The 22,214-nt window shown below is 43.6% G+C and overlaps 1 protein-coding gene across 6 annotated transcripts; it reads left to right on the top strand.

Annotated features, from left to right (window-relative positions):
* The first annotated feature begins 317 nt into the window (after nucleotides 1-317).
* Nucleotides 318-19,107, top strand: LOC126992949 (neogenin-like). Of its 6 annotated transcripts, XR_007747183.1 has the most exons (7): nucleotides 2,789-2,837; nucleotides 3,599-3,857; nucleotides 4,821-4,989; nucleotides 5,631-5,819; nucleotides 6,265-6,427; nucleotides 6,937-7,082; nucleotides 18,932-19,107. XR_007747183.1 is itself a non-coding variant. In XM_050851781.1 (5 exons), the coding sequence occupies exons 4-5, from the start codon at nucleotides 2,640-2,642 to the stop codon at nucleotides 3,764-3,766; spliced, it is 366 nt and encodes a 121-aa protein (XP_050707738.1). In that variant the 5' UTR covers nucleotides 318-466; nucleotides 894-999; nucleotides 1,289-1,447; nucleotides 2,632-2,639; the 3' UTR covers nucleotides 3,767-4,255. The 6 variants fall into 6 exon arrangements, 3 of the variants coding, with proteins under 3 accessions (XP_050707738.1, XP_050707737.1, XP_050707736.1); XR_007747184.1 differs by lacking the exons at nucleotides 5,631-5,819; nucleotides 6,265-6,427; nucleotides 6,937-7,082; nucleotides 18,932-19,107 and adding exons at nucleotides 318-466; nucleotides 894-999; nucleotides 1,289-1,447 and having other exon boundaries at nucleotides 2,632-2,837; nucleotides 4,798-4,989; XM_050851781.1 differs by lacking the exons at nucleotides 4,821-4,989; nucleotides 5,631-5,819; nucleotides 6,265-6,427; nucleotides 6,937-7,082; nucleotides 18,932-19,107 and adding exons at nucleotides 318-466; nucleotides 894-999; nucleotides 1,289-1,447 and having other exon boundaries at nucleotides 2,632-2,837; nucleotides 3,599-4,255.
* Nucleotides 19,108-22,214: the final 3,107 nt, after the last annotated feature.

The raw sequence follows: 22,214 nt of genomic DNA, 5'->3' as shown, positions 1-22,214 counted from the left end.
CTAAAACCGTTGATTCCTGATGTGTTTTGGCAATGGCTAAGCGTCGAAAACCGGTACATGCACGAGGGCGAGATGATGAAGGCAAGTTATCCCAGCATCGTTTCCAGATTGTCGTACTCGGAGCATTACATTTACCAGCTTCTCCCGCATAAATATCACCAGGAAACATGAATAATAAACCATTTCAACAATAACTACAAATAAATATCGTTATTGTGGCCCAGGAAACAGTTTTGGGGATGGAAATTGGGAAACATGAGAAACTGAGTACGACAATCTGGCACCGTTGTACAATAGTCCCAGCCATCAGCTGTTCAGTGTTTGTTTACCTCGCGCTGGGGAGAGGGGAAGGGACGCTGTGCTCCGTGATTCCCCTTGTTATCCCTGCTATCCACGTGCCCCCCTTGTTATCCTCATGCTCCCGGCCTTGTAGCGGTGCCGTGGCGGGGCGTGTAGGCGTTGACATGTAAGCCCCGGTCGTCTACCCTCCGTGCCCTATGGGGGTCCGTGGACGGGGCAGGTAGTTTGGGTTAACCCGTCCGCTGCGGTTGGCACGGGTTTGGATTTCACTGTTAGCCTAGTATCATATATATAGTTTCATGTCTTTCTCTGTCTCTGTGGTGGATAGTGGAGTGTTTCCCATGTGGTATTGGTGTGCTGGATATCCTCTCCCAAGGTGCAGGACTACATTTTCTTCATTGAATTGTAGCAGCCACTTTTTGTTCCACTCCTGTAGCTTGATGAGGTCTTCTGCTAGGAAATGCACAGTCAAGGGGACAAATATACTTTTCCCATTTCATTTCAACAGAGTAAATTTTAATGTAAGTGGAATTTTTCCATGTTGAGAATATGCTAACAGCTCCTCATTTTCATTTTCCATTTCCATCTTGCAGCACTCACGGTCAACGGCACTGCCCATACACTTAGTCCACCCTGGCGGGGACCTCACCAATGACCTCCATGAAAACAGGGTCCCAGACAAGCCAGTTGGTCTGAAGGGTGAGTGTTTCCCTCAGTGTTGTGATTTACATCCTCTGTCCCCTTCAAATTGTCCCTCCTACCTCCTACCTCCTTATCCATCACTTACATTCTTAATTCCCAACAAACAGTATAAACCTAATATATGTGTTGTGCATAGAATTGAGGATAACTTACAGGTACAATACATTCGTATAATTTTGTTTTCATGGTACAAAATATTCATGTTTGGAAGCCATGATAAAACCTACATACAGATCATGATGGTGGAGTCACTGTGTTATCTGTAGTGTCTTGTGGTCCATTACAGCCGTGGCGCTGACTGACCACGTCAGGGTGTGTTGGCAGCCCCCCGCACAGCACAATGTGCTGCTGTGCGGCTACACCATTGCCTGGGACTGAGGCGTGGCGGACATCTACTCCAAGATCGTGGACAGCAAGCAGCACGGTTACATCATTGATAAGCTGGGTGGGTAAGATGATCATTTGTGACTAATTCTCCATTTTCTGGCCCAGTAGTATGCAGACCTGCAGTGTGATTCTCCACAAGACAGGGATTTTGAATTAGCCACTTCTGCATTTGTGTTGAGCCAAGAGAAGGTAAAGATTTTGTTAGCCTGTCAAATGCGATTGGCACGGATTTGCCCTCACTGTTAGTCTGGTAACCTTTCTCTGCCTCTCTGGTGGACAGTGGAGTGTTTCCCATGTGGTATTGGTGTGCTGGATATCCCCTCCCAAGGTGCAGGACTTTACATTTTTCTTCACTGAATTTTAGTAGAAACATTTTGATCCATTTCTATAGCTTGGTGAGGTCTTCTGGTAGGAAATCCACAATCAATGGGTTAAATGATATCATAGTTAACCATTTATTGAGTCTGGAGTTAACATTACATTCACCCCTCCAAAAAAAAATGATGGAGTCCATAACAAGTTTTCATTTAAGCAAAGTAAAGTGAAGGTAGAGATCTTGTTAAGTAGATCATAGTTAAACATTTATTGAGTCTGTTAACATTTCACACACACACACACACACACACACACACACACACACACACACACACACAGAAAAGTATTTACACACCATCATAAAGTTAGCTCTCCATATTGTGAAGACCCTGGACCATGAGAGCAATTATTGAGGGAAAGGAGGTGGTATTCTAAGTTGCCATTTTCAGACTCATCATCGTTCAGGCTCATTCCTCTGTCTGCCCTGAACTCTCAGATATTTCCTGGGTGGTCATAATGTTAGTCAGGTTATTCATTGGTTATCCGTGGCCTGTTATCTGTCTTTCTACCTGTTGTCTGTTAGTCTATCTTATTTGTTATCTGTTCTGCCCAGTTTAACCCCTTGACTGCGGATTTCCTAGCAGCAGACCTCGCCAAGCTACAGGAATGGAACAAAAAGTGTCCGTGGCTACAGTTCAGTGAAGAAAAGTGTAGTCCTGCACCTTGGGAGGGGATATCCAGCACACCAATACCACATGGGAAACACTCCACTATCCACCACAGACAGCGAGAGAAAGACCTGGGACTATGTTACCAGGCTACCAGTGAAGGCAAAATCCGTGCCAATCGCAGCGGACGGGTTAAGGGTCGTGAAAAAATTGTTGTATTGTTACGATTAGGTCCATAACAAGTTCTCCGTCTCCTCAGAACCCAACATGGAGTTTGTGATAAGCCTGCGAGCCTTCAACAACGTGGGTGACGGGCAACCGGTGTACCAGCAAGTCCGCACCCAGCCAGAGGAGGAGGAGGTGGTGGCACCCACGCTGGACCCGGCGGTGTGGGTGAAGGCCGTGGTGCTGACGCCCTTCACCGTGGTGCTGCAGTGGGCGGACACCATGCTGAGCCAGAACCAGGTGATTTATTTATTTATTTTTTTTATTATTATTATTTTTTTTTTTTTTCAAGGGAGGCAACTCAAGGTAAACAAATTAAACAACAATTAAAAGGCCACTAGATGCCGTTCCAAACACAAGCATGAAGAATGGGAGGTCAAAAGAGGTCAGTTTTGGGTAGTGTTGCTGGGCTGCTTCAGGGAGGCAGTCATCAGCTGGAAAATATATGTTTTATCTCATGTTCTTTGTGCACTGTGTCACAGACTTGCCACTTGCATCAACACAGCAGCGGAAAAGTTAGTCATTTGTCAAGGAACTTATTCACCACTTACACATTCTTGTTTCCCTGCACACACTCCCTTATTCACCTCATATCCACCTCTCCACATCCTTATTCGTAACTTGCATCCTTCTCCCTCCTACAAACAGCCCTCATTCACCTCATATCTTCCTCTCTATATCCTTATCCATTACTTACTCATACTCTCGTCCCAGCAAACTCCCTTATTCACCTCACGTTCACCTCACACATCCTTATCCATAACTCATGCATCCTCTTTTTCCTGCAAACAGTCCCTTATACACCTCATATCCTCCCTCATACATCCTTATCCTTCACTTACACATCCTCTTTTTCCTGCAAGCACTCCCTCACACCCTTCCTATCCTCCTGTCATTCATGTCTCATTTCACAAGCCAGTCCTTCATCCAGTGACCTTTCTTATGTTTTCCCTCCGTCCTTGTACCTGACTCCTGTTAATACTGACCTTTGACTCCTGCAGTACAACAGCTGCACCACCTTCTCGTCCTCATCCTCCAGCCGCTACGTCAACGCCACGGATGTGACCTGCCTCATTGACAGCCTCAAGCCATCAACAGTGTGTGAGTTTGCTGTGAAGACCATCAGGGTGAGACCACAGTGCTGGAAGCCTTCGTTCTTCTTTCAGTAAATATTCACTCAGTCCTGCAACACTTCTCAAGGAAATCCTGCACAGCTGAATCCTTGCTGTGATGAGGCACAGAGAAATTATGACTCATAGGGTGAGCTATTATTAGTGTTTGAGATATTGATTTTTTCATTGACCTTTTGCAAATACTTAAAAATGAACCTTACATAATGGTATTAGAAACAGCACAGCAGGGTTGGCAATGATTTAATCAAATTGATTTTATCAAATGATTAAATCATTGACTTTATTTGTATTTTTTCTGAGTAAAAGTATTCCATAGGTTAAATGATGTGCTCCAAAGATGATAAAGTAAAACAACCTATTCATGTGCAATGATTCATTTATTCTCTTCAAAGTATAAAAAAAAAGATTCCTACGTTATTATATCCTCCTGCGCTAATGTTGCCAACTTGACATGTTTTTTACTAGGTAAAAAATCAGCCTCCTTTAGTCTTTACTAACTTGGCTGGCAATGTATCATAATAGCAACCAAGGTTTGCAACCAAACCGTAACAGAATAAAAGTAGATATTCTTCTGTATGGTAATAATATAATATTTTGTCATGAAAATGGCAACTTCAGGCAACTCTATCTGTCCTAAACCTGCTCCTGTACCAACTACAAACAAGTACTGAACAAGTATGTATCTGGATCCTTGACTGTGCTCAGACTTACAGGCCTAAACTTAAACTTAAAGTAACCTATGGAAACTTTTGAATCACTCACCAGGATATATATATATATATATATATATATATATATATATATATATATATATATATATATATATATATATATATATATATATATATATATATATATATATATATATATATATATATATATATATATATATATATATATATATATATATATATATATATATATATATATATATATATATATATATATATATATATATATATATATATATATATATATATATTATATATATAAAATGCATGATGGGGGAACTTTGAAGTTTTGGTGTGCCAAAATCACACTTTTTCCCACACACTTTTCCCCATCAGGTTTGGTGTGAGTCCCCCTATAGCCTGGTGGCCTCCAACACCCTGCTGGTGGCCCGGCCGTCCTAGCCCTCCCTGGCCAGCCATCCACCACCACCTTCACCCGGCAGCCATCCACCACCACCTTCACCCGGCAGCCGTCCACCACCACCTTCACTCGGCAGCCGCTGCAGCGGAACAACGGGAGGATCACAGGTGAGCTGATGGGTTACCAGGATGGCATCTTCAAATTATAGAAATAAAAAAGAGTCAGTGTGCCAAACCACAGTGATGTACTAGACTACATAGTTAAGGGAACACACCTTCACTGACGTGGAAAAGACCTGGATATATAGTAAATAAACAGTGACTTAGGTCATGGTGGTGGGCAGCGTGGGCCAGGCAGGAAGCAAGAACCATACATCCTGTCAGCCACTATAAATACAATTTGCCTGAGCCACTACCGGGCTGGGGTCATCCAAGAGGCCCCTCCAAAGAGCCTACTGGAGCTATGGGCAGCACTTAACCCAGTAGCTGCAGGGATCATGTTTCTGAAAGGCCACTCTAAGCACTGCCTTGGGCCGACCATCAGGACCCACCAGGAAGAAGCCTACCGGCGCAATAGGCCGCGACGTAAAAAAAAGAGAGAGAGAGAGAGAGAAAATCATCACTCAGGCAAACCTTTTTATAATATATATCAATGCATTTGTGATCAGTTTATGCATCATCTATTTTGGGGGCTTATATCATAGCAAAAATTAGGCCCGTCGCTGCTACACGGTAAAGCCACAAATTTTGCCTGTCACTGGTACACGGTTAAAAAAAGATTATTGAGGGAGTAATTTTGTTTGTTCCAGGCTACGTGATATTCCTCACCACGGACCAAACTGTCAGTGACTGGGTGATGGGGGAAGTGACGGGGGACTGGTTCACCCTTACCGTCCATGGACTGACGCCTTCAAGGAAGTATTTACACAAGATGCACACTCACAGTGTCAAAGGTTTTGGTCCATTCTCCTCCGTGGAAAGCTTCACGACTCTTCCAGGTAAGGAAGTGTTAGTCTTAGGGAGCCGTCATTGCTGTGGTGCATCAGTCACTGTTCTCCCAGTTATGCACATGTTGTGTCCCACCATACTGTCCCTCATCATGGAGCACTCCCTCCCTGAGGCTGACTTGAGGCCCATTACCTGCATGCTCTGTGAATGCCACCTCTGGCTCTGTGGGCATGTGGGTAAACCCTGATTACCAGGTTGTTTATGTAAGACACAATCCTTAGTAAAGAGTGTGCCCAGAAAGTTGGGTTAGAGCAGGTTGATGGATCCTGCTGGGAGGTACATGGTATGGGGAAGGTGCCTGCATGGGGACCTGCACAGAGGAACCCCCAAGAATGGTGTCATAGTTTGGGTGAGGCAGGCTGGCAGAGGCCCCATTGATTGACTGATTGATTAAGCCAATGTTAAAAATATTATACATCTGCTCCTGTGTTCCAGCTGTTGACAAGAGCATCGGTGAGCCCCCTGGCTGGTGGGTGGAGCAAGAGGCCTGATTGTGCTGGTGATCGCTGGCGTGGCAGGAGCCATGACCAGCTGGGGGCCTTCTTGGCCACCACACTGTACTGCCGCGGGTCAAGGCGGAGCCCAGGCCAAGCATTGTGTAAGGTGGCAGGACAGTTTCTTGTTGGTGTGTTTCATCCCATGACTCATTTCAGCAATCCTTTACACTGACTGCAGGAACTTTTTATTCACTTTGTAATATGGAGAACAAGGCTGCAGGGCATAGTCCACAAAGACTTAAGTTTGCCAAGATTAGAGAAAGAAAAAGAAAGGTAAACTTCTTCTTAGGAAATGTTCAAGATGGACTTTCATTTTGTGCTATACATAGTTGCAGGGTAACAAGTGACCTCTGTTTGTGATATCTGTGTCTCTTGGTGGAGCAGCTAACACGTGTTTCTAACTTGTGATTGCTTGCAGTGTGCTGGCTGGGAGCTATTTCTTTAAATGAATTCAAATATGCTTTGTTGAACTCAAACCTCATGCCTTTAACATCCATCCTGTTTTGAAGATTTCATGTGCCCTTCCATCTCCCTCTGGACAGCCCTGCGAGGTACAGCAGCAGCACTCAGTAGTATTTAGCAGCTAGTAAGATGCATCACTTCCTTGCAGTGTTGGCGGCAGCTGCAGTGAGAGCAACAAGCCTGGCATCCAGCCTCCAGACCTGTGGATCCATCACGGCCACTTGGAGCTGAAGAACTTTGACAAGGGTGAGCGCAGCAACTCCCCCAACCACGCCTCCATCATCCAGCACACAGGTGGGTGTCTTTGTCAGTCATTGAACAGTGTGCAGCTCATGGGAGTCCTGTCATTTGTGTGGTATTTTTTGTAATATTTGGTTGTTGGTGTTTTGTTGCCAGTCACTGCTGCGTTGTAGTGTGCCAGTGACGCCACACACAACCTTACACAACCCACGGACACTCCAGTATGAGAGTCATCACACATTACAGAGTTTCCTTCTTTCTCTATCCAGACACTCCCTCCTTGCCTGCTCAAAGTTTCTCAAAGATCTTTCCCCCCTCTCCCTAACGTACGCCTGCACCCTATCCCTCCATTTCTCTGGAGGTCGTCCTCTGGCATTCCCTCCCTCTATCTCACTCACATACACACTTCTGGTCATCTTACTTTCCTCCATTCGCTCCATGTGGCCAAACCACTTTAAAGTCTGTCGCTTCACTTCTTCCACCACTCCACACTTCTTCCCTTCACCCCCATGACATTCCAAAACTCTCGTACACACTTTCATTACTCATTCCATCCATTCTACTCACACCACAGGCACTCCTCAAATAACTCATTTCCACTGCCTGCACTCTAGACCTCTGACTTTCATTCCGGGCCCTCATTTCACTTGCATATGTGAGGGTTGGTACTATTATTGTATTTCTCAAATCCCTCTTTACCTCCATGCTCACACTTCTGCCATTCATGATTTGTCTCAAAGACCCTACCACCCTTCTTCCTTGCAATGCCCTTTCTCTTTGTTGGAATTATCAACACCGTGGCTAAGATCTGGAGGTGAACGGAGGGTAGAGAAAGGGCTGGTGGCGGCTTGGTCTCGCTCTTCTTGCTGAATCGTGTTTATTTTCAACGACAGGAACTTGTACAGACAAAACTCGAGAAAGGCAAATATATACCTATCTCAGTTCAACTAAGAATACAAAACTTGATTTACAGAAACTAAATGAAATGAATTATAATAAAGGAAAATAATGGACTCAGTAATTTCAGCTTCAACTTCTGGATTTATAAAAATATGTGGAGGAGTAATTAAAGAAACTGTACTTTCATGGGAAACTTAAATAACTTCTTCACTAACTTCAACATTCTCCCCACCATAGGAGTCTAGCACTCCTATTACATATGACAACTGTATTCCTGAGTATAAAGCATCAACCTTAAATTATTCATACATATCACTTACGAAATACAATTCACAGCCTCAGAAACTAGTCCGTCAACTTGAACTTCAACTGAAGTTACAAGTCAAGTTTTCTAGGAACTTTAACAGACCTACCAGAGCGAGTACGAGTTTCAGCAGCTGTCTCAGGAAGTGGACTAGAATCTGAGGACTCCTGGACAGCTGCATCAACTTCAGGTAAATCTTGGACAGTCTCATTAACATCAGTATACTCATGGCTAGATACTTCCAAGTTATGTAGCTTCTGAACTGCCCTATTTAGTACTCCTCTGGAAGTCTTCACATTTACACTTCTGAGAACACCATCCTGACCAGGGAAAATATCTACAACCAAACCCAGGGGCCATTGTAGCCTTGGAATGTTGTCCTCCTTCACCAGGACTAAGTCACCTTTTTTAATACTGCATTTTGAAGTGAAACCCTTAACAACTGGGGGCAAATTGGAAATATAATCTGAGCTCCATCTCTTCCAAAATTTGTCTAAATTCTGGTTTCTCAAATGTTCTCTATTCCTCAGATCTTGAGGGGAAATACAGGAAGGTTTAGGGTCGAACTCAGAGTGAGTACTGGCATTTCTGCCAATGAGGAAATGTGAGGGAGATAAAGGCAGAGAACTATTAGGTTCATCCCCAACACAAGTGAGAGGTCTTGAGTTTACACATGCTTTTATTTCATGTAGTACAGTCTCTAGTTCACTTCTGGATATATACTTAACACTTAAAGTTTTCCTCATGGCAGACTTCACAGTTCTTATCAAACGTTCCCACCATCCTCCCCACCATGGAGAATGGGGGACTATAAGCTTCCAGTGTGGAGATATGTGACCATAAACCTTCTGTATTTGCCCACTGCAAGCAACAAAAGAATTGGCATTATCTGAGTACATCACTGAAGGTAGCCCTCTCCGTGCAATGAATCTGCGTAGGGCAAGCATGCAATCCTCAACACTCATAGAGTCAGTGAGCTCTAAATGTATAGCTCTGACAACAGCACAGGTGAACAGTAAAATGTAAAATTTCTTAGAAGGGAAATCAGAGCAAAATAGAGGGCCAGCAAAATCCAGGCCATTCACTGTAAATGGTGGAGCAGCCTTAACTCTCAGTTCTGGTAGTGGGGCTACTGGCTGGCTACAAACTCTGGAGTCATGTCTCTGGCATCTTACACATTCCTTGATCACAGTCTTAGCAATTCTTCTGATTCCTATAATCCAGAAACTTTCTCTCAAGGTAGATACAATGGTAGAAACACCTGCATGTTTGAGAAAAAGATGGTGAAACTTGACCAGTAGCTTTGCTAGGTGACATTTTGGAATTATTATTGGATGTTTACAGTCAAAGCTCAATTCAACATTTTCCAGTCTACCTCTGATTCTCAATAAACCTTTATCATCTAGAAAGGGATCTAGATTAATCAACTTTGACCCCTTAGGAAGAGGCTTGTCACTTAGCAGAGCCTTAATCTCATGAGGAAACATATCTCTCTGTACATGATAAAACATCTTAACCTTAGCATCATCCAACTCCTTGGCTGAAAGTGGACCAGAAATCTTATTATCAGGTGTTATACAATTAAGTGTATACCTCAACACCCAAGCAACAACACGCTGAGCTTTACTAAAGTCACCCCACCTCTCAAACTCAAACACAGGTGGAGTAGGGTGAACAGTTACACATGCTAGAGCCTCAGTAGTCTTGTACTCCTCATTTGTACAAATTGATTCTGTTTCCTTTATACTGATACTAAGAGGTTCAGCTAGCCAAGATGGTCCACACATCCACAATTTACTTGATACAATCTGATCACCTAAGACACCTCTAGAAACTAAATCAGCTGGATTCTCATGTCCAGGGCAGTGATGCCAAGAACTTAGTGGAGTTAAGCTTTGAATTTCTGTGACTCTGTTTGCAACAAACATTTTCCACTTCAGAGGGTCACCCTTGATCCAAGCTAGAGTTATCTGTGAATCAGTCCAGCAAAATACCTTGGCATTCATGTTTAGATGAAGGGCATGCTTCACAAAGCTTACTAATCTAGCACACAATAAAGCCCCCATCAGCTCCAATCTGGGCAGAGTTATGGTCTTAATAGGTGCCACTCTAGACTTTGAAGTGACTAATGCAACCCTGTAGGCACCATCTGGTAAGCAGGTACAGATATATACACAGGCACCGTAACCTTTCTCTAAAGCATCTCCAAAGGCATGAAGCTCTACATCAGTAAGGCTATTCCACTTAAGAAAAGGAAAATAACATCTGTCCATCTCTCATCCCTGAGAGATGCTGCACTCAGGACCCATCTTTCAAATTTATGCTTCACATCCTGAAGCAATTTATCATCCCACTGAAGACCCAGCCTCCAAATATCTTGAAAAAGTATTTTGCCAAACATCACAAAGGGATTGATAAGACCTAGAGGGTCAAAGATCTTGGCAATCAAGCTCAGCATGCTTCTTTTGGTATATGTCAGCTCAGTCTGGGTGTTCAATTCTAATCCTTCAAAAGAAAACTCATCAGAAGTGTTACACCACTGTAGGCCTAACACTTTAGTACCTTCTTCTCCATGTACTTGATCAACTTTATCCTTAAACATGGAAGTTACTAATTTACTGTTTGAAACCCACTTAGTCAGAGGCATGCCAGCATGTGCCAAAACCTCACAAGCCTCTCTAAATTTGCAGGCAGCTTCCTCCACACTGTCAGCACCACTCAGCCAGTTATCTACATACATATCCTCTTTCAGTTCTTGTATTACTTCAGTACTTGGATACTTCTCTAAATGATGTTTTATTGTGGCATTCAGTAGAAATGGGCTGGCAGTGTTTCCAAAGGGAACCCGCAGGAATCTCATGTACTTAATCTCATCCTCATTTCTCAACATGAAACGGTGTACATCTCTGTCTCGTCTTTTCACACACAACTGTAGAAAGGCCTTGGTAACATCAGCAGTAAGAGCAATAGGCCATCTTCTAAACCTGATCATCACATCTACTAAATCTGGGTTGAGTGAAGGACCCTTCAAGAGACAATCATTTAGTGAAATTCCATTATACACACTGGCTGAGGCATCAAAGACAGGTCTCACCTTGGTACTGTTACTAGTTTCTTTAACCACAGGGCAGTGAGGCATATAAAAGGAAGGATTCTCACATACTATCCCATTACTAGGAATTTCCTCAGCAATACCTTCTTGCACATAGTCCTCAAAAACCTTGTAATATGCAGTTTTCAACTCAACATCTTTATCTAGTTTGGCATGTAACTTGTCTAGTCTCTTCATAGCAAGTTTCTCATTGTTGAGTAGGGCACTTTTCAAGGAGTCACTTTTCCAAGGTAATGACACTTCATATCTGCTTTTAGCATATGAAACATTCTGTGAAAACTCTTGCAACGCAGCATCTGACTCAAACTTATGATCTGATTCCTTGGACTGTATCCCTATAGTCTTAAGTCCCAAAACTTGCTTACATCATATTCAGACACTTTAGAAATACATAACATCTGTGGAGAGGTTGCTGGTACCTTAGAACTAGTGTCAGCATTCCAAGCCCCTGACAGTACCCAGCCAAACAATGATCTTTGGGCCACTATGCCTCCCACTTGCACAGACTCATTAGACATTATGTATTTCCAGTAAGCATCCTGACCCACTAGTATATCTATATCCATATAGGAATCACTCTGATAGTCATCTGCAAGAGGCACAGGAAATTTGCATAGTATACCTACAGGCACAGTGGTTCTCACTAAGGGTTGACATATCACTGGAATCTCTACAGCTGTTAACTTGTGTGGTGCATCACTGCAATCAAGAACCTTCAGATCAAACAGGTTGCACTGCTTTATATTAGAGGAATTATTACCCCCAAATACTGAATAAGAAATGGGTTTGCTGGAGTTCCATGTGGGTTTGCATTTCTTAACAAGTCTACTACTGACATATGTCCTACTGGAGCCACTATCAAACAACAACTTGGCCCTATGAAGAACACCATTTGCTCCTGCAACTCTCACCTGAGCAGTCTGCAGTATAGTACATGTCTCCTTATTAACTGATATATTAGACAAGGAAATTCCAGCAAAATTAGTAGCCTGACTCTTACTTGCTTCTCCATTACTATGATCAGCAGCTAGTTCTTGAGTTGCTTTTACTGACTCATTTCTTACAGGTTCACTTTTACTAGTATCTATCTTGACACCACAAATGAGATGGTGGTGATAGCCTCTACATTTCTGACACTTGGCTGAGCACCCTCTAGCAATGTGTCCTTTGCCTAAGCATTTGAAACACATTCCAGCAGTTTTAATTCTTTCAACGCGTTCTTTTCCACTAAGTCTCTGGGTCTCAAAGCATCTCTCGGAAGCATGTTTCTTGTTGCAAAATCCACAAAGGAGCTTCTCACCTTCCGAAGATGTGTGTAATGCAGCCGCGGATGATACCTTTCCTTTAGGCTCCCGCGTCTGCCAATTCTTCTTCTCTTCAGGGGAAGACAGACTCTCCCTCTTACCCGCGGTGACGTCCTTGAAGGCCTCTGACTTCTCGATGCTCTCAATTTCTTGCCGTAGAAACGTCAGAAGCCAGTCGAGGTCACTCTCATGTCCAGCACCCTTGCGAGCCCACTCCAGACGAATCTCATTGGGCAGATGGGACAGGATGATGGGAGTTAGGAAGATTTTACACTGCTTGCCTGACACGCCTAGGGCCTCTAAACTTCTGATGTGTGTCAGTATCTCATCTCTGAGACTCCAAAGTTGAGTCACATACTTGGGGGGGGCTTGATCCCAGGTCATCCAGCACACTGTGCCCACACACTGTCCACCCAGCCACCACCTCCCAGACTGAATTTGGTACAGCCATGCCTTGGTGTACGAGCTTAATTCCTTCCAGAGTTTGACTCTTAAATCAAAACAAACGCAGACTGTTCTGCTGAAAACCCAAAGATCACACACTGGAGCACAAACGTGAGCAGGCCTGAGCATGCAGGTGCCGCCTCTGTGAGCGTACAATGTGGACTGAGACCCCGCTCCCATTGTTTTCCGCTCTGGTCCTGCGGTGAACAAAAGGAACGTGTCCTCCACTCGTACAAACAGGATGCTCCTAAACCAGGTCACCACTCCTAAAGCAAGCCATTGTTTGTGATCTATTTTTGCTAGTAAATCAAAACACTTATGTGTAGGGCACTTGAAAACCAAGGTGTTACTGTACTTACAGACAAACCTTGGGCATTGAACAGTCTTTTTGAACAAATTGGATCACAAACATAATGAACAGTGCACCAGTTTTCTCTCTCGGCCTGGGTTCAGGAACAAGCTAAACGGTAACAGCCTCAGGAATCTGTGAACGCCCACATTTGTGCTTTTTATCTTTTGATTCTGTCAGTAAGCCGCCGTGACTTCTCTCCCTTTATTTTTACTCCTACTTCCTATCCTTTACTTCTCTCCTCCTTCCTCCCTTGCTGCACATCACTTTATACTCTAGCTGGAGTAGGTAGGAAGACACCTACCGAACGGGTGCAAGCCACTCCCGGTGAGGTATATATGGGAGGTGAGAAGGGAGCTGAAGCCCTCCAAAGATCCTTCCCATGTCCTCACTAACCGTTTCCCTATTGTCTCACCAACACCGGAGAGTAGTTCAGCATGCTCTCTAAAGACAGATCCTCTCTCTATCCACACCACACTACATTCACACAACATATACACCTTTTCCCAAACTTCAAATTTCAAAGTGGCACACCTACATCATGCCTCAGGGTCCCTGCCTTGGGGGGGGGACCACAAATTCCCCCAGGGAGGACTCCCCTTCTGGCTGCCGACCCGAGAGGTGTCTTGATAACTCCTTGAACCTCTTTCTTCTCAATTTCTGCAACATTCGCGGTCTTCACTCTAATTTTCATTCTCTGGAACACCATCTCTCCTCCTCTAAACCTCACCTTCTCTTCCTCACCGAAACACAGGTTTCTGAGGCGACTGACAGCATCCTCTACTCTGTTCCCTCCTACTATCTCTATCCTAAATTTCAATCCATAGCTGGATGTTGCGCCTACGTGCGCAACGACATCACTTGCTCGTGCCCACAACCTTGACTCTTCTGAATTTTCCACCATCTGGCTAAGACTTCATTGTCATTCTATTACTAAATACATCTGTGCTGTTTACCTCTCACCTAACTCTACTAACTGTAAAATTCTTTGACTATTTGAACTCTAAAGTGGAGCACATCTTGACCCACTCTCCTTTCGCTGAAATCTCCATCCTAGGAGATCTCAATGTTCACCACCAAATTTGGCTTTCATCCTCTTTCACTGACCATCCTGGTGAACAAGCCTACAACTTTGCTATCCTCAACGATCTAGAGCAGTTGGTCCAGCACCCTACACGTATTCCCGACCGTCTTGGAGACAGGCCCAACATTCTAGACCTCTTCCTTACCTCAAACCCTTCTGCTGATTCTGTGAAACTGTTCTCTCCGTTGGGCTCCTCCGATTACAATCTTATTTCTGCATCCTGTCCTATCGCTCCTGTACACCCTCTGGACCCACCGAAGAGGCGATGCTTCTGGCATTTTGCTTCAGCTTGGTGGGACGACCTGAGGATGTACTTTTCCGATTTCCCGTGGAATGATTATTGCTTCCAGGATAGAGACCCCTCTGTGTGTGCTCAGCGCATCACAGAGGTGATTGCCTCTGGAATGGAGGCATACATTCCACGTTCTTTCTCTACTCCTCATGCTAAAAAGCCTTGGTTTAATCATGCTTGTTCTCGTGTTGTCAATGATAGAGAGGCAGCTCACAAAAGGTACCAGAGCCTTCAAACTAATGCTAATTATGAACTTTACATTTCTGCCCGGAATCATGCCAAATCTATTCTCCGACTAACCAAAAACTCTTTCATTAATAGAAAATGCCAAAACCTTACTTTCTTTAACTCTTCCCATGACTTCTGGCATCTAGCCAAAAACATCTCCTCCAACTTCACTTCTTCATCTTTCCCTCCACTCCTCAGTCCTGACGGCAACACTGCGTCTCATCTATCTCTAAGGCTAAACTCTTCTCTCAGACTTTTTCTAAAAACTCCACTCTGGACGATTCTGGGCATATTCCTCCTACTCATCCCCCCTCTGACTCCTTTATGCCTGTTATAAAGATTCTTCAAAATGATGTTTTCTATGCCCTCTCTGGCCTCAATCCTCAGAAGGCTTATGGACCTGATGGAGTGCCTCCTATTGTCCTTAAAAACTGTCCCTCCGTGCTGTCACCCTGCCTGGTCAAACTCTTTCGCCTCTGCCTGTCAACATCTACCTTTCCTTCCTGCTGGAAGTATGCCTTCATACAGCCTGTACCTAAGAAGGGTAACCGTTCCAATCCCTCAAACTACCGTCCTATAGCTTTACTTTCTTGTCTATCTAAAGCTTTTGAATCAATCCTTAACCGGAAGATTCAAAAGCACCTTTCCACTTCTGACCTTCTATCTGATCGCCAGTATGGGTTCCGCAAGGGGCGTTCTACTGGTGATCTCCTTGCCTTCCTAACTGACTCTTGGTCATTCTCTCTTAGCCGTTTCGGTGAAACCTTTGCTATTGCGCTGGACATATCAAAAGCTTTTGATAGGGTCTGGCACAAATCTTTACTTTCCAAACTACCCTCCTATGGTTTCTATCCTTCTCTCTGTACCTTCATCTCCAGCTTCCTTTCTGACCATTTTATTTCTGCCGTGGTAGACGGTCACTGTTCTTCCCCTAAACCTATTAACAGTGGTGTCCCACAGGGTTCTGTCCTATCTCCCACTCTCTTTCTGTTGTTCATTGATGATCTTCTTTCCAAAACAAACTGTCCTATCCATTCTTACACCGATGACTCCACTCTGCTTTACTCAACTTCTTTTAATAGAAGACCCACCATACAGGAGCTTAACGATTCAAGGCTGGAGGCAACAGAACACTTAGCCTCAGACCTTACTATTATTTCCGATTTGGGCAAGAAGAACCTGGTGTCCTTCAACGCCTCAAAAACACAGTTTCTCCACCCATCTACTCGACACAATCTTCTAAACAACTATCCCCTATTCTTTGACAACACTCAGCTATCACCTTCCTCAACACTAAACATCCTCGGTCTATCCTTAACTCAAAATCTCAACTGTAAACTTCATATCTCATCTCTTACTAAATCAGCTTCCTCGAGGCTGGGCGTTCTGTACCGTCTCCGCCAGTTCTTCTCCCCCGCACAGTTGCTATCCATTTACAGGGGCCTTGTCCGCCCTCGTATGGAGTATGCATCTCATGTGTGAGGGGGATCCACTCACACAGCTCTCCTTGACAGAGTGGAGTCAAAGGCTCTTCGTCTCATCAGCTCTCCTCATACTGATAGTCTTTTACCTCTCAAATTCTGCCGCCATGTTGCCTCTCTTTCTATCTTCTATCGATATTTTCATGCTGACTGCTCTTCTGAACTTGCTAACTGCATGCCTCCCTCCTTCCCGCGGCCCCGCTGCACACGACTTTCTACTCATGCTCATCCCTATACTGTTCAAACCCCTTATGCAAGAGTCAACCAGCATCTTCACTCCTTCATCCCTTACGCTGGTAAACTCTGGAACAATCTTCCTTCATCTGTATTTCCTCCTGCCTACGACTTGAACTCTTTCAAGAGGAGGGTATCAGGACACCTCTCCTCCCGAAATTGACCTCTCGTTTTGGACACTCCTTTGACCTCTGTTCGGGAGCAGTGAGTAGTGGGCTTTTTTATTTTTTATTTATGCCCTTGAACTGTCTCCTTAGCTGTAAAAAAAAAAAAAAGCTCATCCCTATACTGTCCAAACCCCTTATGCATGAGTTAACCAGCATCTTCATTCTTTCATCCTTGTGCCATCCAAATCCCTTATGCAAGAGTTAACCAGCATCTTCATTCTTTCATCCTTGTGCTGTCCAAACCCCTTATGCAAGAGCTAACCAGCATCTTCATTCTTTCATCCCCTTTTCTGGTGAACTCCTGAACAGCTTTCCTTGGTCTGTATTCCCTGCTGGCCATGACTTGGCCTCTTTCACAAGGAGAGTACCAGGACACCTCTCCTCCCGAGATTGATGTACTTCTTTTGGCCTCTCTTTTGTCGGAGCAGCGTCTAGCGGGCTTGTTGTTGTTGTTTTTGTTCATTACCCTTGAGCTGCCTCCCTTGCTGTAAAAAAGATGAAAGCAGTTTGCCAGTGGCAGTGTTTCTGAGGCTATGACAAGCCAGACATTGGCATGAGGATTTGGCCAAGAAAATCCCAGACACTGGTAGAGAAGCCTTCATTTGGGGTCAGGCTTGTATCACATTGTGTGTCATGGGAAAGTTGGCTTCACTTTACAAACAGTTCACTTTAAGAACAACATTTAGGAACCAATTGGGTAAAGGTTCCACTGAAGTATTTCTTTTCTGCTCACTTCTCACTTTCTGGTGTTTTCTTCTTAAGTTCATATGAGTGTTTGTTTTGAGGCCTCATTGAATTGTGCCAATGAACGATAACCATAGCACTGCACGGCTTCCTGTACATCAGGTGACTGGGAGAGAGAGAGAGAGAGAGAGAGAGAGAGAGAGAGAGAGAGCAGCATGGAAGACAGGAACGATTAAGAGAAGAAAAATAAAAATAAAATAATGACGGAAAAATGGAAGAAAAAGTAATAGGAAGAAAGAAAGGGAATGAGAGAGAGAGAGAGAGAGAGAGAGAGAGACCAACTTTCTATAAAACAAAGTGAGGTCATTCCTTGTTGATTTATACCATAGGGTGCTGGCCATCATGTGTTTGAAGATATCCTGAATTTAACCTAACATAATTTAACAAAACCCAGTCACTATATGTCTTCACTCAGAAAACTCATCTATGCTTCCTTACTAATGAGACTTTCTATACAACAAAGTGGGGTTATTCCTGGTGGCAGTTTAACCCTTCTCCTCTACCATGAACCTAAAATACCACTTTTAAATACCCGACTGATCTCCTTCTTTGGCCTTCTCTCCTCCTGAAGTTGATCTCCCCTGTGGCCACTCATGCCTTTGCTGGAGCAGTGCTGGGCCTGGCTTCTGTTTTGCTGCCCTTGTGTGCCTTCATTGCTGTAAAAAACTAAACTGTACCTCTTTTTATCCTTGAGACATGTTCCCTTTTCAGCTTCTCACTGTGTCCTCTCAGTCTCCTCCTCCACTCTGTCACAACCAGCTCCATTCTATGTATACACTGTCCAGTCCACCAGTTAATTATACAAAGCTATTACATCTCCTGTTCATCTTGTATGTTTGTGTGTGTGTGTGTGTTGTATTTTTTTAGGTTTCAGATTAAATAAGAAGTATGAGTGTGGCAATCTGTTTATGAAGGTGATTTTTTTTTAAGTAAGGGCAACTTCTGTACAAACCCAGAGCACCAAAACACTCTCAGTAAGGGGCCAGGGACTATCTGGAGCACTCTGGGTAAGCACAGCAGTGTCCTGGACAGCAGCAGCCGGCCACTCCACCTGCAGGGAAAGGTGTGGCCTGTGGGTTATAGTCACCACTGGAGTACCTGTGTGCTGGGGGAGTACTCCAAGATGTCACATCACTTTCTTCACAGCCAACACTGACAGTCTACGTCTCTTTCCTCCACTCTTATATCATGCTTCCACCAGTGGTCACCACAACTTTAAATATACAGGCTTAAACTCTAATGGCTCTGTGTTTCCGGCAGCTGAAGATCAACAACAAGGAGATGACGGCACTGGACCAGAGGCTTGGGGCACTCCTGGAGGCTCTGCAGGACAAGGCCAAGGAAGCAAAGAGTGGCCAGGCTGTGGGACCGAGGCACAGAGAGCCAAGACGGCCGAGGGTTTATCAAGACTGACAACAACGTGACGGTCAAAGTGTTAGAGGTAAGAGTCTTACATGATGAAACATTGTGGAAGCCTTGCCAGAGTATACGGTCCCACATGTCCTGTAGCTTCTGAATGAGTGCCTTCAAGCTCTGGTGCTGCTTCCCTTCCTTTGTTATGAGTGTTTCCATACTTACTGCTCAAGGTCTTCAACTCAAGCTCATCCCTGTGGCCACCAACTCTCTAATTCAAGAGTTGCATCATAGCTCATTCTTTCATTTCTTGACTGGTGAATAATTATCTAACTTCTTCTGTATTTCCAAGCTCATCCCTGTGGCCTCCAACTCTCTAATTCAAGAGTTGTAGTGTATCCAATTCTTCCATTTCTTGAACAACTTAATTTCTGGTATTCTAGCACTTAAGTACTGCTACTAAAAGACCTCTTGAACTATTAAATTTGATAGCCTCTTGGCATCTCCTAGTCTTCATCACAGTCCTTTCTTCCTTCCCATGAGTTAAACTTCTTCAGAATGGGAGTGCCAAAAGTCTTCCAGTCTCCCCTGTGGTACATTCCCTCCTCCCAGTCTTCATCACAGTCCTTTCTTCCTTCCCATGAGTTAAGCTTCTTCAGAATGGGAGTGCCAAAAGTCTTCCAGTCTCCCCTGTGGTACATTCCCTCCTCCCAGTCTTCATCACAGTCCTTTCTTCCTTCCCATGAGTTAAACTTCTTCAGAATGGGAGTGCCAAAAGTCTTCCAGTCTCCCCTGTGGTACATTCCCTCCTCCCAGTCTTCATCACAGTCCTTTCTTCCTTCCCATGACCTAAACTTCTTCAGAATGGGAGTGCCAAAAGTCTTCCAGTCTCCCCTGTGGTACATTCCCTCCTCCCAGTCTTCATCACCATCACCTTCTGTATAACGTCATGTGTTCCCATAGTGCTTACCTCCTGCCATGAAGAGTCCGGGTGCTCCAGAAGGCATCAGTTTTCTTCCTTTTCTTCTTCTTCTTCTTCTTCTTCCTTCTTCCTTCTTCTATGTGTTGTCACTTTCCAGGAACACCTTTGGCCAGGGTCTCATTCCCGGGGACAAGCACGGAAGTTTTTTTTTTCATTTTTTTTTTTCATTTATTTTATTATATTTTTTCTGCTTTTTTCTTCATGTTTTCTCCTCCCTTTTTTTTGTTTTTCTGCTTTTTTCTTCTTTTTTTCTTCATGTTTTCTTCATTTTTCTTCTTCTACTTTTTCTTCTTGCTATTATTTGTGGTCTTTTTTTTTTTTTTATTATTCTTCCTTTTCTTCTTCCTTCCTCCTTTTCTTCTTTTTCCAGGGACAACTTTGGCTACACTTGGAAAAGACTGTCACTCCCTACACTTGAACATCCCTAACGCTAAGTTACCCCTCAAGCCTCTCTCCTTCCCACCCAGCAACCAGATGGCCCCAGTCGTCTCATTACTGCTGCAAAAAACTACTTGCACATTCACAGTAGTTAAGTAGCCCCGAAATGACTCCTTCCCACCCAGCAACCAGATATCTTAGTGGTAGTTAAAATAGTCCTGCCATATGGTTTTCAAGGGCTTGAAGCTTGTTTGTTGCTTGTGTGTGAGAGGAAGAGTTGTCAATGTATTTCTCACAAGCTTATACAAGTAGTAGTGATTGTAGTGCTATATGGTTTTCAAGGGGTGAGAGGGAGCTTGTTCCTTGCTTGTGGTGTGAAAGAAAGGCTTGTCATTATATTTTTTTTCAGTTTATTGATGTAGTAGTGAGTTAATTAAGTGAATACAAGGCTTGGAAATAATTAATAGGTGTTGCTATAGGGTTTAAAAGGGCTGAGAGCTTGTTCCTTGCTTGTAGTGAGAGAGGTAGAAGTCTAGTGAGTTGTGTAAGAAATGGCAGATGTTTATGAGTTATGTTAAGCAAAAAATAAACACAAAAAATATAATCAAATTAATTTATAGTTAAAATATTTTACTATAAAAAGAAACACACTGTAACGGGCTTGTTGGGGGGCGTTTAAAGGGTGTTGATTAAGACTTCAGCTTCCTTAAGGCGAATTATATTCGTAGCCTTGATGTACAAGAAGCGACGGAGCGAGAGCGATTGTCGTTGTGTGTCAGTCGGACTCTCGTGAAGGAGTGGCGAGTTACAGGTTGGAAAATAATTGTTACAATTGGTCACGTATGTCAAGGTGACCTCCACGCACCATCGGAGTGCGAAGTATACAAAACTGAGACGGTAAACACTGACGGACGACATTCCTATAAGGTGGCGTGATCTATCTGTCGTGGGTTTTTCCATTGACAATTGTATGCCTAATTCGTGGTGATATTAAATAATAATAATACATTGATATCCTACTATAACAACACACACACACACATATATATATATATATATATATATATATATATATATATATATATATATATATATATATATATATATATATATATATATATATATATATATATATATATATATATAATTATTTATTTATTTATTTATATACACCTTTTCCCAAAATTCAAAATTCAACATGGCGAAAAAAATAACTGCCTTGAAGTCCCCGCCTGGGGGGGGACCATAGATTCCCCCAGGGAGGACTCCCCTTCTGGCTGCCGACTTGAGAGGTGTCCTGACAACTCCTCGAACCTCCTCCTTATCAATTTCTGCAACATTCGCGGTCTGCGTTCTAATTTTCATTCTGTGGAACACCATCTCTCCTCCTCTAAACCTCACCTTCTCTTCCTCACCGAAACACAGGTTTCTGAGGCTACTGACAGCAACCTCTACTCTGTTCCCTCCTGCTATCTCTATCCTAAATTTCAATCCAAAGCTGGATGTTGCGCCTACGTGCGCAATGACATCACTTGCTCTCGTGCCCACGACCTTGACTCTTCTGAATTTTCCACCATCTGGCTAAGACTTCATTGTCATTCTATTACCAAATACATCTGTGCTGTTAATCTCTCACCTAACTCTACTAACTATGTAAAACTCTTTGACTATTTGAACTCTAAAGTGGAGCGCATCTTGACCCACTCTCCCTTCACTGAAATCTCCATCTTGGGAGATTTCAATGTTCACCACCAGCTTTGGCTTTCATCCTCTTTCACTGACCATCCTGGTGAACAAGCATACAACTTTGCTATCCTCAACGACCTAGAG

This window comes from Eriocheir sinensis, unplaced genomic scaffold, assembly GCF_024679095.1.
Source record: "Eriocheir sinensis breed Jianghai 21 unplaced genomic scaffold, ASM2467909v1 Scaffold529, whole genome shotgun sequence".
NCBI lineage: Eukaryota > Metazoa > Arthropoda > Malacostraca > Decapoda > Varunidae > Eriocheir > Eriocheir sinensis.
The sequence above is the reverse complement of the archived record's forward strand: the minus strand, read 5'-3'. Positions and strand labels throughout refer to the sequence as shown.